This window comes from Serinus canaria, chromosome 5 (genome assembly GCF_022539315.1).
Source record: "Serinus canaria isolate serCan28SL12 chromosome 5, serCan2020, whole genome shotgun sequence".
Lineage (NCBI taxonomy): Eukaryota > Metazoa > Chordata > Aves > Passeriformes > Fringillidae > Serinus > Serinus canaria.
In genome coordinates this window covers 59,570,542-59,587,541 of record NC_066319.1, presented here as the reverse complement: position 1 = coordinate 59,587,541, position 17,000 = coordinate 59,570,542, and the positions used below count along the sequence as shown (strand labels likewise).

Here is a 17,000-nt window from a genome sequence, read left to right as displayed (position 1 = left end):
TCCAACATCCAAATTATTCTGCCAAAATCATGTCTAGGGACATGAGAAAAAAAATCAAAGTAAGCAGAATGACTCACACTGCAGGTGTATTTTTACAGCAAGCAGAAAAAGTCAGTAGAAACCTCTAAAATATACATACCTTAAATTTTAAGACAGGTGGTTTTGATATGGTGCATGCCTTTAACTCATGTAACCTCTCTTCTATCTCTCTCAACCTAGAAAATAGAGATCTTTCTGAGATCCAATAAAAAATGCAGCTTTAACCTCTCTGATCCAAACAGGCATTCCTGTGGGGTCCAACAGTTTTGTCTGCTGGGAAGAGAGAGGGATGGGGTCAGTATTTCCTGGAGCAGCTCAGCTGATTAAGAATCAATGTCTGTCAAATCCTGATTCTCTGGCCAGAGAAGGAATCAATCAACACATGACAATTCCCCTGTTCACCACCCCAAGCATCTGCCCACCCTCCTTCCTCAGGGTTAGCTGACTCACCTCCTGTTTCCTTGGTGATTCTGCAGTCAAATCACCTGCTTTATTTTGTTTTAAACCCCCCACACAACAACAAAGCCACAGGAAATGGTCTGGGCATTATGGAGTTCTGTATGGAGGTGGAATTTCTGGATGGTGTCCCACCCTTTCAACTCCCATGAAAAAAAGGTTGTTCGCCTGCTTTTCTAATTGGCCTGAATTAAAAAAGCAGCTACAATGTAAAGCACGCATATGGATGGGTTAAACTGTTCCCAGTCCCAGGGAATTCCAGAGGTTACAGGATGTCAGCAGTCTATTTTCCATCATTTCACACTGAAGGGACAGCCACTCACTCTGTGCAGAAGTGCCAGTGTCAAATGACACTCAGAATTCTGTGGAAGCACTTCAGGGGATGCCTCAGGAGCTGGAGTGTGAAAATGGCCATTTCTCCCTGATTATATGTTTGTGACATGCCTGAAGGGTCATCTTATCACTGCAACACTTCATTAGGTTTCTAAACTTCCCTTTTCTCAGAAATCCTGTGCTGAGTCCAGCCCTGCAGCTGACAGAGACATCCTGCACCCATCCCTAGTGAGACACATCCTGACTGCCACCACAGCAGGGCTGCTGCTAAATTAATGATTCCCAAGCACCACCAACACTCAGATTGGTTTCAGGCAGGAACCAAAAGCCTGTGATTCATCATTTGTCATCTCCCACTGGAACCACTGAGGATGCTAATTTTAGATTCTCCAATGGGTGTCTCACAACACCACAGTACCCCCAGCCCTGGAAGTGTCCAAGGCCAGGTTGGATGAGACTTGGGAGCAACCTGGGATGGTGGAAGGTGTCCCTGCTCATGGCAGGGGGGTGGAGCTGGATGATCTTGAAGGTCACTTCCAACCCAAACCGCTCCATGAGCCTGGGTGGATTCAGAGCTCCCAGTGCTGTGTTTAGCATTTATCACCCAGCCCCAGCAGAAGAACACCAAAGATAGCAGCCCTGGAGGGTTCTGGAAACACCCAGAGGGTGCTCCCCAGGGCTGTGGTTATCTCCCCTGATCCCTGGGAGTGGGGGCATTACCGTTGTTTGGTTATGTAAAGTTCCTCCAGCAAACGCCGCTCCTCGTAGCTCATCCAACTCTCCTCCAGCTCCTCCTCCTCCTTCTGCAGCAGCTGCTCATAGAGCCTGACTGGATTCCAGCCAGTCATGATGTCGTAGGTGATGACACAGCCCAGGGAGTGGGACACGATGGAGACCTTCCCTCCCTTCTCCTCGAACTCGGGGTTCCGTGAGCAGAAGAGGGAGTAGAGCCGGTTCAGCTCCTGCTGCAGCCCCTTCACCAGCTGTGCAAGAGGGTGAGCACAGAGGGTTTAGTGTCCACATCTTGTTGCTCCAGTTGATGTTCAGGAATGTTCCCATCCCACACTGACCTGCTCCTGTCAAACCAGGCTGGGAAGATGAGCTCAATCCCAAGGCCAGCAGCAACTGCCTGGCTGATGGTCACTGGCTCCAGAAGCTCATCCCTCCCCTCAGAGCCACCAGCAGCCACCACAGAGGACACGTGGTGACCCTAAAACTGCTGCAGTGCACTGCCCAAGGCATCAAATTGAAATAAACACTTCAATAAATAACACACTTCAACACTTCAACCACTTCAAGCTGTGCTTGAAGCACTGAACAGAACGCTGAGGTGAGCACACCTCAGTTTTCACTGGCACACCAGTGATTGTTGGCACAGTGGTATTTCCCTTCTTGCTGGATTCTATTCTATTTTCTGCAGCACTGAGCAGAAGAGCATTCCTCTTATAGCAAGAGGTTCAGCTCTTTTTTTAATTTAAGGAGGATGGAAGGAGCCTGAGCCACACTTAACCTGGAATCAACTTGATGCCTTGTGCAGGCAGAGCAGAGGCTGGATGGAGTCCCAGAACAAAGCAGGGATTGATTCCAAGGATCTCCTCCATGGATCCACCTTGGGCAGCACCAGAGCCCAGCCAGGGCTGCACCCAAGATGACCCAAAATGGCCCCAAAATGCCCGGCCGGGCACGGGGTCTCTCCCTGGGATCAGCTCTGCTCCATTCCCACCTTGCAGTTCATTGTCCCAGCCCAGCTTTAGCCCAGGCACTCCCACCCTGCTTGTTTTTCTCTCTCCAGCCCACGGGGTTTGTGCTCCTGGGCTGAGATTGGGATCATTTGTCCTTGGTCCCCAGCTGGAGCAGGAATTGTTTTGTCTCCCTGCTCTGTGCACAGAACTCACCATCCCATAATATGAACCCAGACCCCCACACTAAAGCAGCACAGAATGTGAAAAATAGAAAAGCTCAAACCTGAGGCATCAGCCCAACCCATTTCCCCACCTCCTGAGGCTTCTCCCACAGACTAAACAAGCTCAAATACCTCTCAGAAGAAGCAGTGAGGCAGCAGTGGATTGAGCTGGTGTTTTTCCCTCTCAGCTGCTCTGCTCCTCCAGAGGGAGCAGGGAGAAGCAGCACCTTTACCTGTCTGTTTCTGAGCAGATCAAACACTGTAACAAAGGGAACAATTCCCAGTTCTTCCAGAAAAGCTGAATCAAATCCCATCCTCCCAGCTGGCCTCTGTGCACAGACCTCACCATCCCCTAAAATGAAACCCAGCCTCACACTAAAGTAGCACAGAATCTGAAAAATAGAAAAACTGAACCATCAAACTCACATCTCTGCCACAACCTTGGCATCACCCTACTAAACAGCTCATCCCCCCTTCTCCCTTCATCCCTGTGGGAAGGGAGGAATCCACTCAAATGGATGTGCTCAGACACTGCAGTGACAGCCTGGATGGGCTCTGGGAAAATATCCTCAAATTGCTTCTGGGTCTCAGTAAAACAGGCCTGAACTCATCAAGGCTTTCATTCTCCTCCCCAGGGCCTGGCTGGAAGGAGAGGCAGCTTCCTGCTCTCCTTCCCTTCCTACACCTGCACCTGCTGGAAATGATTCCCAAGGAATCAGAATGAAAGGATGCTGCTAAAAAATGAAAACCCTCATCTCAATTAAGAGGGAAAAAAGGCAAAAAGGAGACAAACAGAGGCAGAATTTGAACATTTGGTATAAACAATGCTTAAAAATACCAGTTTTCTGGTTATAAGTTATCAGGAGGGATTTTTGAGGAAAAGCAGAAGTGCAACACAGTTCTTAAACATCACAGACTAATCCTGTAGTACTACAGCAATAAATAAATAAATAAATAAAACCCCAAACAAGCAAACAAATAAATAAATGTTGATCCTATGTTCACGGAGTCTCTGAGAAGCTTATCTGCTCCAGATCCTACACTGCAGGATAAAAAGGTACAGCTTCTCAAAAAGTATTTTAGAGAGAGACACTGGAACCATGAGATTTGGGAACTGGCCAACAAAAAACAACAAGAACAAAACCCCCAAAAAACACCCACACAAAAAACCCAACAAAACCACCCAAACAAACAAACAAAAACAGCCAAACCCCCCACAACAACAAAAAAATAAAAAAAACCCCAAAAAACAAAAAAAAAAAAAAAAAAAAAAAAAAACCAACAACAAAAACAAACAAAAAACCCTCCAAAACCCAACCCCCCCAAACCAAACAAAAACAAACAAAAAAAACCCCCAGATTTGCCTGTGAAACTCAGCATGGAAACTGAGCAATGCTTCCAGGCTGGGGCAGGGAGGAGGACAAACAAGAGAGTGCAAATCATTCCCTTGTTAGCAAGAGGAAATTAAAGCCATGGAACATATAATTTCAGCATGATTTTTCAAGAGCCTGAGTCATTACTGAATATAAATATGAATGGCACCAGAAGTGCCAGTGTTTGATACACATTTCACTGAGTGAGAATCCACACAACAAAGCCTGTGCCTGGAGCACTGGGAGGTGATTACCAGAGCCCTGCAGCAGTTTGGAGAAAGGAGTAGCAGAACACCCATTTTCAAGGATTTCTGGCTGTGATGCTGCCTCTCCTTCCATTTGGGTCTACACAGAGTCTGAGCACAAAATTCCACACATGAACAGGCAGAGATTTCAGGAGCTGGAGCTGAAAGTGTCAATCAGGATGAGCTGTGGTTGGCTGGTATTGTCTCCATTTAAAAAGGTTTTGATTAAAACCCAGAACAAACAGCAAAAATCAGCTGAAATCAAAGTGTTTGGGGATTCCTGCCAGGAATAGGTAAATAATCTTCTGGCATTGTGGCATTTCCACTATAAAGATCTGATCTTGCAATCATAAAACAGAGTATTTCTTGGAAAACCCTGGCTGGAAACTGAGTCCAGCTCTGTTTTTAATCCTCCTCCTCCTTAAAAACTTCTGTTACTGGGAAGTTCAGCACAAACATGGACATAACTAAGAAAAGGATTTCCAAACAGGTGCATATTTACAATTTTGCAGACCAGTATCCAAGCACTGAATTCAACCAAATCATCTGATGGAGATCACTCCTCAACTCCAGATCCCCCAGGTAATTGTGGAGTGGATCTGCTCTGGGAAAAGCTCCAGATTTCCAGGCACTGGGAATGGTCTGGTTTGCTGCTCTGCCAAAACCAGGAGCCCTCCACCTGCAGTGAGCACTTATGCAGGTTGGTGTCCTGCCAACAGTCCTGTGCCAGTCCTAAGATTAGAAACTGAACCTTTGTGGTGCAGAGTAAGGGAAAAAAAAAAAGGAGAAAAATAAAAAGAACTGAAAAAAAAAAAGAATATTCATTTAAAGCCCCAGCTTAAAACCTGCTTGGTTAAGCAGTATATGAAGTTGAGGTAATATTTATTGGAGGGTGATGGTTAAGGTCCCTTCCAATCCAAGCCAGTCTATGATTTAATCCTGATTTGCTTTCTTAGTCTTAAAAAGCATAAAATATTCCAACTTGTGAAGGAAAAGTTTGAACAGGGTTTTAGTCCAGTAAATGCAACATGAACTGCTTTCAAATCTTTGGTAGTTCCAGCTTGATATGGCCTAAAAATCCATGCAAAAATACTTCTAAAACCACTAAGTGGCTTTCCATTGCCTGAAATCAGTGAATTTTTATCACTGGATTTAAACATGAAAAATATGACTGCCTATCAAATTTTCTCTCTGAAATGGCATCACTGTAATACATTTTTTAAGAGCTGTTCTTTTTATGCACAGCTTGTCTTTCTACTCCTTCTAAAAGGTCTTAATTAAAGGTTTATTGTTAAGTAAAAAAACCAAAAAACAAAAACCAAAACAACTCCCTCCTCAGCCTCCCAAACCCAGGACATCCAGGTGGCTGCTCCATGTCTGCACCTCATGGTTGGGTTACAGGTACTGGGTGCCTCATCCTGAGCTTGCTGAAAGCTTCTCCTGCTCCCACTGCAGCTCCATCCAAGGAATTCCTGCTGAAATCAGCCCTTTCCCCACTGCTTTCCCTGCCAGCCCCAAACCTCAGCACCTGCGGCTCCATGGGATTTATTGTGCTTGGGAAGCACCTGCTGGTTCTGCAGGAATCACCCAAAAAATCCCAGGAATGGTGGGAGCAATAGAATGCAGCATGACCAGACTCCTCTCTCCATTTGCAGCTCCCCTCTTCCATCCTCCCTCCCAGTTCCCAGCTCATTTTGGGGACAGTGGGAGCTGTTTTTCCATCCCAGGTCTCCATGGAGCTTTCCTTACAAAAAGCCTGGAGATCTTTGGGTTCCCTAAGCCAGGGGTTGTGGGTTTGGTCCCAGTGGGGTCACCAGAAATTGATGCCTTGTGCAGGCAGAGCAGAGGCTGGATGGAGTCCCAGAATAAAGCAGGGATTTATTCCAAGGATCTCCTCCATGGATCCACCTTGGGCAGCACCAGAGCCCAGCCAGGGCTGCACCCAAGATGACCCAAAATGGCCCCAAAATGCCCGGCCGGGCACGGGGTCTCTCCCTGGGATCAGCTCTGCTCCATTCCCACCTTGCAGTTCATTGTCCCAGCCCAGCTTTAGCCCAGGCACTCCCACCCTGCTTGTTTTTCTCTCTCCAGCCCACGGGGTTTGTGCTCCTGGGCTGAGATTGGGATCATTTGTCCTTGGTGCCCAGCTGGAGCAGGAATTGTTTTGTCTCCTGCTCTGGGCACAGAGCTCACCATCCCATAATATGAAGCCCAAACCCACAAAATGAAGCAGCACAGAATGTGAAAAACAGAAAAGCTCAAACCTGAGGCATCAGCCCAACCCATTTCCCCACCTCCTGAGGCTTCTCCCCCAGACTAAACAAGCTCAAATACCTCCCAGAAGAAGCAGTGAGGCAGCAGTGGATTGAGCTGGTGTTTTTCCCTCTCAGCTGCTCTGCTCCTCCAGAGGGAGCAGGGAGAAGCAGCACCTTTACCTGTCTGTTTCTGAGCAGATCAAACACTGTAACAAAGGGAACAATTCCCAGTTCTTCCAGAAAAGCTGAATCAAATCCCATCCTCCCAGCTGGCTCATTTAGCATCTGCCTGAGGACACTGAAATATTTCAAAGAAAGGGTCTGGAGTGAAAGGACAAGGGGGAAGGGTTTCCTACTGAGAGAGGGGAATATAGATGGGGTATTGGGAAGACATTCCTGGCTGGGAGGGTGGGCAGGCCCTGGCACAGGGTGCCCAGAGAAGCTGTGGCTGCCCCTGGATCCCTGGAAGTGTCCAAGGTCAGGTTGGAGCAACCTGGGCTAGTGGAAGGTGTCCCTGCCCATGGTTTGGGGTTTGGAATGAGATGGGATTTAAGATCCCTTCCAACCCAATCCATTCTGTGATTATCTCTCTCCATCAGCTGAAGTTTTGCCAATAAATCCCCCTTGCAGGAAACTCAAGCCTGCAGGATCAAGTTGCTCAGAAGGCAGCAGCTCACATTCAGATGAACTGAGGTTAGAAGCTCAGAAACCAAACTCAAGGCAGAGTAAGGAATGCACATGCATGGGGAGATGGCTTGAGGGCCATGCAATTCCAGGGGGAAGCCAAAAACCAGAGAGCTGACCAAGGAGCAGGAGGCTGGACTTGATGAGGCCAAAAATGCCCTTTGCTTTCCCAGTTGTGTGCCTGGCTGGCACATGGCTTCCAAGAAATCAAAAAATAACAGCCTATCCCATCCATTCAGGAATTCTGAATTGGCACAGGCCTGGATTTTGTACAGATGGGGAGTCAGGTGACATGTCCCTGTCACCTCAGGCTGAAGAACACTGAGAGAAAGGGCAGCAGAATCTTGTCTTTTCTCACCTCCTGAACTGCTGGATCATGATGGGAACAAGAAATTGTGGAAGGAGTGAGACATCCAGAGCTGCTTCCCTTTTGTACAGAGCATTAACAGCATCCTGTGCTGGGCTGGCAAAATCCAAACCTCTAATTTAAAGCACCAGCATCCCAAACAGCTGTTCAACCTCTAAATTCCATCACCAGCATCCCAAACAGCTGTTCAACCTCTAAATTCCAGCACCAGCATCCCAAACAGCTGTTCAACCTCTAAATTCCAGCACCAGCATCCCAAACAGCTGTTCAACCTCTAATTTCCATCACCAGCATCCCAAGCAGCTGTTCCCCCTCCTCTGAGGAAAAGCAGCCCTTGAAGACACCAGCATAAATAAGCATGGATAGCATGTTCCTGGCAAAGCAGAAGGAAATTGGGATGAGTGTGTGTGGACAAACAGCCCCTGGACCCACACCAAGAAGATCCAGAACTCCATCCCCTGCTCCATTTTAGGGGCAGATTGTTGGGATTGAAGGGGCTTTTCAATGCACACCAAAATTACCAGTGTAGAAAATGATATTTTCGTCTCAATATCCAAAAAATAAAAATAAAACCAAGAGACAGGTACCTCTGGAAAGGGAGTGCAGCACACCTGACCTGTGCACCCTCTCCAGCCTGAAGAGCAGGACTGTTGCTGCAGGCTTTGTGGGGAAGGAGTGTGAAGGAGATCTGAGGAACAGTCAGTCAGTCTGCAAGCAGCTCTTCCCAAATGTCAAGAGAACTTCAGGAGAAAGTGCAAACTGGTTGGAAATTCAGCCAGCAGGCACCAGGAGCGTGAGCCAGCTGGAGGGGGAAGAGGCTCCCTGAGAGCCAAGGGAGGAGCTGCAGCTCAAGAGGGGGATTGGGAAGGGCTGGGAAAGCAAAGATGAGGAGTTTTTGCTCCACGTGGCCCAGGAGAAGGTGCCAGCAGAGCTGGTGAGGCTGCTGACCCCCAAGGAGACAACAGTTGTCACATTCCATGATGGAATCACTGGTGGATGCCAGAGGAGTGTCACAACAACAGATGAGAGGCCAGAATGAGCTGTGGCTGTGGGAACAGATGGGAAGGGCTCTGTCTCAGGGATGGCACAAAAAAAGGATCTGTGGATCTGCCTGAGCCTCCTCCCAGGACCCCTCTTGCTGCTGAAAAGCTGAGTCCAACCCATTTCTAACAAGTCACTGTGCTCAAGATGAAGTTTAGGTTCAGGCACAGCCACTAACCAATGACTTCATAAAGCTGACAATACATTCAAGGGCAATCAAATTAATTAAACCAGCCATTAATTAAACCAGTCAAGCAGCTCCTTCACTATTAGGTTCAACAGGATATGTAAAACCAGTCCTGAAATAGCCTCAGCTTAAAATTCCCTGCTTCCCATCTTGTTTTCAAACACACCTGAACCAGTTGCCTTTTACTGCTGAAAGGGGTGCACAAGAGAATGGGATTTCCACTGCAAAACAACCCAAAGGGATGAAAGCTCTGGTCAAAGTTAATACTTGTCCCCATTTCAAGAGCCTAGCCATTAATTCTCCTTTTAAATATGTGTATAAGGGCAAACCATGAAGCCAGTCCAAGGTCAGGACTCTGAGCAAGCTGTTCTAGTTGGAATGAGATTATGCCTAATTTCCCTTCCAACATAAACTATTCAATGATTCTTAGGTGGACAGTGAAGTTTCTTCACTTTAACAGTGCAATATTTGCACTAAATCCTTAGAAATCTTGGGATGATGGATGTAAATTACATTTATTCTGCACTAAATGCATTTTCTGCCAAGCCATCTATCAATAATTCACAAAATTACAATGAGCCTGCAAGTAAGTGCAGGGAAGATCAGTAAAAAAAAGGCACTTAGCAGTATAATGAAGGTGACAACTCTGCATTTACTATGCAACAATTAGTCTTTCTAATCTCTGCTGCAAGCATGTATTATTAAAGAAATATGAAGCTACAGTGACACAGATGTGAAACCAAGTCCCCCACTGAGGACACCAGAACCCAAGATTATGTTACCACAGATGGACCAGCAAGGTCAGGGGCAGAATGGGAAATGGCTGCTCATTTAGAAACAGGCCTGTGTGCATCAGAATATCAATTTATTGCTTGTTCTTACATCTGGGGAATGTTTAAAGAGGCATTTGATACAAATCACAGCAGAATTCTCATGCCACAAAAGCAGCCCAGCTGAACCTGACTGGGATGTTCAGGGGGCTGTGCTGAATTATGAATGCCTGCCTGGTGTCACATCACATGCCAGCAGTCAGAGGCACCTTTTGGATATTCTCCTGCCCCACTGGAGAGGAAACAATACCTGAAATCAGAGATTGGGTCACCCACCACACTCTGGGGGGCTCAAATGAGCAATGCAGTGCCCTGGACAGCTCTGTGCTCTCCTGGGACACCAAGTGACAGTGACACCTTCCCCTGGGAGGAGAGAGGGGCTGCCACTTGCAAACCCCTTCATGAGCTGCTCAGAGAGTGCTCAGGAGCCTTAAAGAAGAAGTTGTGATACTTCTAAATGGGGAAAATCCTTGAAAGGGGAAAGAAAATTCCCATCCAAGTGTCACCATCACATTTTCTGAGAAATCCTCTTTGCCCAGGATTTTTTACATGGGAAGCTGAGAAGCCTCAGAGAAAAAATGAAAACAATAATTATCTCATTTGCTTCTCCTGTGTTTTGCTGCTTTGGAATGTGGTTGGAGATTGTTTATCCAACATGTCAATTGTTTTTATTTAATGGCCAATCCCAGCCAGCTCTGTTGGGACTCTGGAGAGAGTCACAGGTTTTTCATGAGTATCTTGTTAAGCCTTCTGTCTGTATCCTTTCTCTGTCCTTTAGTATAGTTTTAGTAAAGTATTCTTTAGTAGAATATAATACCATAAAATAATAAATCAGCCTTCTTAAGAACATGGAGTCAGATTCATCTTTCCTCCCCACAATGGGGGACCCCAAAATGCCCCATCCCAGCCTTGTGGCCCTGGGTGCTCACAGCCCAAAATGCCAGCAGGGCCCTGGGCTGCCCCCCTGGCACTGAGGGGAGCTGGAAGAGGATTCTGTCCCTGCCCTGACCTGGTCACTGGAGGTCACTTGGAATGCTCTGGCAGCTCTGGGGCTCCCAGCAGTAGGAGAAGCTGCTGGAAAGGGTCCAGAGGAGCCACGGAGCTGCTCCTAGGGCTGGAGCCAGGCTGGGAGAGCTGAGGGTGCTCACCTGGAGAGAGAGAAGGCTCCAGGGAGAGCTCAGAGCCCCTGGCAGGGCCTGAAGGGGCTCCAGGAGAGCTGGAGAGGGACTGGGGACAAGGGAAGGAGGGAGAGGACCCAGGGAATGGCTCCCAGTGCCAGAGGGCAGGGATGGATGGGAGAGTGGGAATTGTTCCCTGTGAGGGTGGAAGGTTGCCCAGAGCAGCTGTGGCTGCCCCTGGATCCCTGGCAGTGTCCAAGGCCAGGCTGGACAGGGCTTGGAGCACCCTGGGACAGTGGGAGGTGTCCCTGCCCATGGCAGGGGGTGCAATGAGATGATTTTCAGATCCCTTCCAACCCAAACCAGGCTGGGATTCTGAGAGCCACCAGCTGAATGGCAGCTTCACTCTTCACCACATTCCTCAGTTTATTTCCCAGAGGCAAAGGGAAGGTGAATAAAACAATCCCCTTTAGAGATCCTTTGAGGATTTCTGGGTGGAAAGCACTGGGAGTGCCCAGGGTACACAAAGAATTGTGCTGGGGGGATAAAGCAGTGAGCAGGGCCATGAATTCTGAGCCATGTGTGAATCCTCAATGCCAAGGCTCATTTCTGAGCTGGAAGGAAATGAGGAGTGCCACAAGAAAAACACACTGAAGGTGGGAAAACCATCCAGAAGAATGCTCCACCTGAAACTGTTGGTGTTCAACTCTGCAAAGTCAGGTCACAGAAAATAAAATGGGATAAGGAAGAGTAATTTGAGTGTGGTGCTGCAAGCGTTTCAAGGAAATTAATTTGATTTGATGAATAAAACCAACTTGGTATTTTGTAATCAGATCTAAGCACAGTCCTTCTGTGTTAGTTCTCACACCCAGGGGAGGGTGATAAACCTGTAAAACTGCAATTCTACTGAGCAATGAATTAAATTTTCATGCTCTGCTAGCCAGTACACCTGAACTTTAATCCATTTCCCATAAGATGTCCACAGACATGCCAAGCCTCCATTGAAGTTAAAAAATATCTGTTTTCAAGCTGCCAGAGAAATTTCCATGGTTTGCCACAAAAATTTGTGTTGGCTTCAGGTACACAACAGGCAGGGAAAGCTGAGAGACAGTGGAGAGCCCTGATCAATGAATTCTGCATTGCTGAGCAGGAAGGGAGGTACAGATTTTGGGTTGAAAATTGTGTTGCCAGTCTAAAGGACTTAAACACACCTAATTTGACATTAAATATCCAGGAAAGACTTCAAAGTCTCACCTTACCCCAGTCTAACCATGCTCAGGGCACCAAGGCTGCAAAAGGATTAACACTACTCCATAGATAACACAGCCAACACAGAAAAAAGCTGCAATTCCTACAGAAATTAATCCTAAAACAGCCCCACAGAGCTTTTCCAGTAAGTGTGAAACACCAGGGGTGCTACTGGGGTGAAGCACTGTCCATGTTTTATGGGATGCTTCATTTATCCAGATTATTATCATTTATTCAAGGCTTGTAATTATTTACAGACCACTATAATTGATGATCCTATTCCTGGGTTTCTCCTCTGGTTAATGGGGTCACTCAAGAGCAACACAGATGGCTCAAGGCGGGATGGGAGCACCCAGGATAGAGCTGGAAGAGCCTCCTAATAAACTGAGTAACTGGGGATCATTTTGGTGTCCCTGCAAGGCAAGTGCACACAAATGCATTCAGACTGGGCATGTTTGCCATCCCCTCTGTCCTCAGGAACAGCAGAAATGAGGTGACAAATACCCATGGATTTTGTCTGAGGTAAAGAATCTCAGTTCTATGGACATCTAGATATACAGAAATTAGGAAGAACAACATTAAACCCCTTCCTGGTTCTCAGCTGTTTGTACAGAACCATTTTAGACATTTCTGCTCTGAATAAATGACATGGATTGTACTTTTTGCTGTCTTTCTTCTCCTCTATTCTTCAGAAGTGAGACAGGTCAGGATGAATCACTAGCAACACCTGGGACAGGAATTGCTTCAGCTGCTCCATGTGCTGGGCAATCCTGAGCTATCCAAAAATCCTATATGGATAACTCTGACAAAACCCTGTTCTGAGAAGGCAGGGAAGGGTATGAAAGTCAATAGTTTGGAAAAAACAACAACAAAAAACAAACCCCAAAACATTTTCTACAATTCTACAATATCTCTTCTCCTCTCGTTTTATTTTCCCTTGTGACAAACCCACAAAGTGTTAACACCTTGTACAAAGGTTTTCCTTAGAGGGGAACTTCCCTGCCATTCCCAAATCCAGATTTTTTCATCCTCTATGCCCTGCTGTAGTGAATTGACAGAAAGCCCAGTTTTCCTCACTCACCTCATCCCTGTAGAGAGGGCTGGTGTAGTACATGATGTCCATGGCACTGCTGTTGAGCATGTCCCGCAAGCCCCGCACTTTGTCCGGAGTTATGGAGTCCACAGTGTCTGGGGAAACAAAAAAAGGGAATGAAATTACATCCAGGAGAATGATCCAACAGACTCATGAGATGGTTTGGGGTGGAAGGGACCTTAAAGATCATTCATGGGCAGGGACACCTTCCACCATCCCAGGTTGCTCCAAGCCCCAATGTCCAACCTGGCCTTGGACACCGCCAGGGATGGGAATGTTCAAAGTTGTGCAAACAAAGCCAAAGAAAAAGCACAAGCAGAGAGCACAGATGAGATTTCTGCAGCTGCTGGAACAGCAGAAGAACTGAGTCCTGTACCTCCATCGAGGGTCAGCTTTGATCTCCACTCCACTGGAAGGAATTCCACGTGGGTTGCAAGGTTGGAAAAATACTTTTCTTCCACTTTTCTTGCTGTATCTCGCATCCTACAACAAAGAAATGAATGTTTTCCTGCACAGACTACTCTTGTAAATCCCTCAATTTCAAGCTTTTATTATGAAATGCTTAAACTCTCATAGAATGAAAAAAATTCTGTGTACTGCATGCTCAAAAGAGTCTGAATGTATTACAGGATGGGCTTAACATCATCCACCTAAATTCAGTTCAAAGGTTTCTTTTTATTCTGGTGGGTTTGGGGCTGAATGGGAAAGGTAAGGATTAGAAAATTAGAAAAGAATTAGAAAATCAGAAAATAGAAAATTAAGAATTTCACCTCAGCTTTGAAATCAAGAATCCACTGAAATCAACCATCTGATCAGCAGAGAAGGAAAACAACTCAGTGCTTTTAAACATAAAGAAAACTCTTAAAACTCTGCTCTTTCAAGCCATATTTTTATTTTAATTTTACATACTGAATTGGAAGGCTTGAGAGCTCCAAGGGTGAAAAACTTGTGAGTGTTTTAACTTGCAGGAGCAGATGGAGAGGCTTTTAAAAGACTTTTCATTTTTACAGCATATCTGAACATGAACATTGCTGCACCTCTCTCAAGGGATGAGAGAAACTTAAAAGGGGAGAAAAGGGGGAGGAAGAAAAAAAGGGGGAGGAAGAAAAAGGGGAAAGTGAGGAAAAAAGGGGGAAGGAAAAAAGGGAAGTGAGAAAAAAGGGGAAGAAAAGGGGGGAAGGAAAAAAGGGAAAGGGAAAAAAGCAGGGAAAGTAAAAAGGGGGAAAGGAAGAAAAACATGGGAAGGAAAAAGGGGAAAGGAAAAGAAGCAGGGGAAGGAAAAAAGGGGGGAAGGGAGGGAAAAAAGAGGGAAGGGAGGAACAAAAGGGGGAAGGGAGGAAAAAAGGGGGAAAGGGAGGGAAAAAAGGGGAAAGGGAGGGAAAAAAGGGGAAAGGGAGGGAAAAAAGGGGAAAGGGAGGGAAAATGGGGAAGAGAGAAAAAAAAGGGGAAAGGAAAAAAAATGGGGGGGAAGGGAGAAAAAAAAAAGGGGGAAAAGGGAAGGAAAAAAAAAAGGGGGAAAGGGAGGAAAAAAAGGGGAAAAGGGAGGGAAAAAAGGGGGAAAGGGAGGGAAAAAAGGGGGAAAGGGAGAAAAAAAAAGGGGGAAAGGGAGGGGGAAAAAAAGGGGGAAAGGGAAGTAGCATCCTGTACATCCTTTTTTCCAAAGCTGTCACTGCAGGCCTGTGCAAACAGCCAAGAAATGCAACTGCTCAGCATCTCTATTTTTAAAGCCTGGTGTGACTGCACTCCTCATCTCCTGGATTCTTGTCCAAAGAGATGGCAAAGGTTTAAATAAAGCAGAATATCCTTCCCATGATAGGGGGAAAAAAAATCAGCAGGAGGATCTGCTGGAATCAGGGTTGATTTAAGGCCTGAGCTGAGCCACCCTTGCCAGGCACAAAACCCTCCCTGTCACCCCCACACACAACAGGACATGTGAGAGTCCAACTGCAGCATGGAAATCCTGGGTTATGAAGAAGATAAAATTCCAGTGAATAGATGAACATTCCTGGAGTCTCTGAGTGAGCAAAATAAAGAAGATTTTTGAAAATTCCCACAGCTCCTTGGCATTGCCAAGTCAGCTTCACTTTCTCTGCATGAAGGAGGTGGTTTTGGCTGGGATAAAGTTAATTTCCTTCCTGGTAGTTGGTACAGCTTGATTTGGATTTTAGGATGAGGATAATGTTGATATTTTGGTTGTTTTGGTTGTGCTCCTCCTAAATCAGGGATTTTTTTCAGTGTCTCATGCTCTGCCAACAAGGAGCTGCACAAGAAATTGGGGGGGGAATATGACCAGACCCAGACTTATTTCTGGATATTAAAATATTTATTATTATTATTATTAATAATAATAATAATGATTATGTTAATTATGTTAATTATTAAACAGTTCTCATCTCAACCCATGGGTTTTACCTCTTCCCAGCTCTCCTCCCCATCCCACTGCAGCTGCAGGCTGGGGTTAAAGCTTGACACCAGCAAAGAGCAATTCAGAGACAGTAAAATTTAGGAGGAAATTAGCCAAGCAGCAAATTAAATCTGCTCAGATTTAAAGCAGTAAAAGCACAGAAATATTGTCTGAACAAAGCACAAAATTTTACACCACAACAACTACTTGAGGTGAAGGAAATGGGAAATAACCTGTTCCTATTAGAGCAGGAAAAACATCCACATTATTGATTATTATCAGTAGAATCTGGAACTATTGTGGAGGAACAGCTATTAGACATCTCTAAACCTTTAAATACAACAACTACAGAGCTTTTTGCTGTTTGAAAGGGTCCAGTCCTTATTAAAGCTGCTCACAAACTGACTCAGAGAGGTTTTTTAAATAAAAGCCAAAGCAGGAAACAGGAATCTGGAGAAAATAGTGAGGCCTTGCAATTCTGCAAACCTTTTGGGAAAAGCTTCAGGTCTCTCCTTCTAAAACCTGAGCTGGCTTTGTGTCCTCATCCAGAAATTTGGAAATGTAAAGGCTGATTTTACAGCTGTGGTCCAGCCCAGCAGCCCCAAATCTGTGAAATCCCAGAAGGGTTTGGTTTGGAAGGGATTTTAAAACTCATCCAGTGCCACCCCTGCCATGGCAGGGACACCTTCCACTGTCCCAGGCTGCTCCAAGCCCTGTCCAGCCTGGCCTTGGCACTGCCAGGGATCCAGGGGCAGCCACAGCTGCTCTGGGCAACCTTAAACCTTCACAGGGCACAATTCCCAATTCCCAATCTCCCATCCATCCCTGCCCTCTGGCACTGGAGCCATTCCCTGGGTCCTGTCCCTCCCTCCCTTGTCCCAGTCCCTCTCCAGCTCTCCTGGAACCCCTTTGGGCTCTGAGCTCTCCCTGGAGCCTTTTCTCCTGCTGGAATAATCCTGCCCAAAGAGAAGCACTCAGCTCCATGAGAAAACCAAACTCCAATCTCTAAGGAAAGGTTTTTTTCCTTAGACCTCCTTGTACCTCATCATGGTCCAAGTGCACAAAAGCTGTTCCAAGCCATTTTTGTCACCTGTCACCCCACGGGTGTCACAGGCTGTCAGAGCTGCACTTACACCCTCTCATTATCTCCCAGCATCCATCTCCTGCTCCCAGGAATCATTGAAATTCCCAGTGCAACACATCCAGTGGCACAGCACCACATCCCCCACTGATTCTGAGCAGCAGTTTGACAGAAATCCTGCAGAAAATTTGGTGTAATTTCCAGGCAGTGCAGCTACAGACACAGGCAAACCCCCTGCTCATCTGTTCTGCTACAAAGATTTTTTTTTTCTTCTTCTTCTTCTGGCTCTTCAAAATAAATTTCTTTAAAAAATTTTATTAGATGGCAAATCCCTCTACTCACT

The 17,000-nt window shown here is 46.2% G+C and overlaps 1 protein-coding gene across 3 annotated transcripts in view; it reads right to left on the bottom strand.

Moving 5' to 3' along the window:
- The window catches only part of DDHD1 (DDHD domain containing 1), a 63,813-nt gene that overhangs the window by 12,454 nt on the left and 34,359 nt on the right, over positions 1 to 17,000 (bottom strand). For all 3 annotated transcript variants that reach the window (XM_050974991.1, XM_018907062.3, XM_050974992.1), the window contains 4 exons: positions 13,549 to 13,655; positions 13,161 to 13,267; positions 1,549 to 1,811; positions 140 to 215 (listed from right to left, as the gene is read on the bottom strand). In XM_050974991.1, the coding sequence (XP_050830948.1) occupies positions 140 to 215; positions 1,549 to 1,811; positions 13,161 to 13,267; positions 13,549 to 13,655 (553 nt within the window). The remainder of the gene's footprint in view (positions 1 to 139; positions 216 to 1,548; positions 1,812 to 13,160; positions 13,268 to 13,548; positions 13,656 to 17,000) is intronic.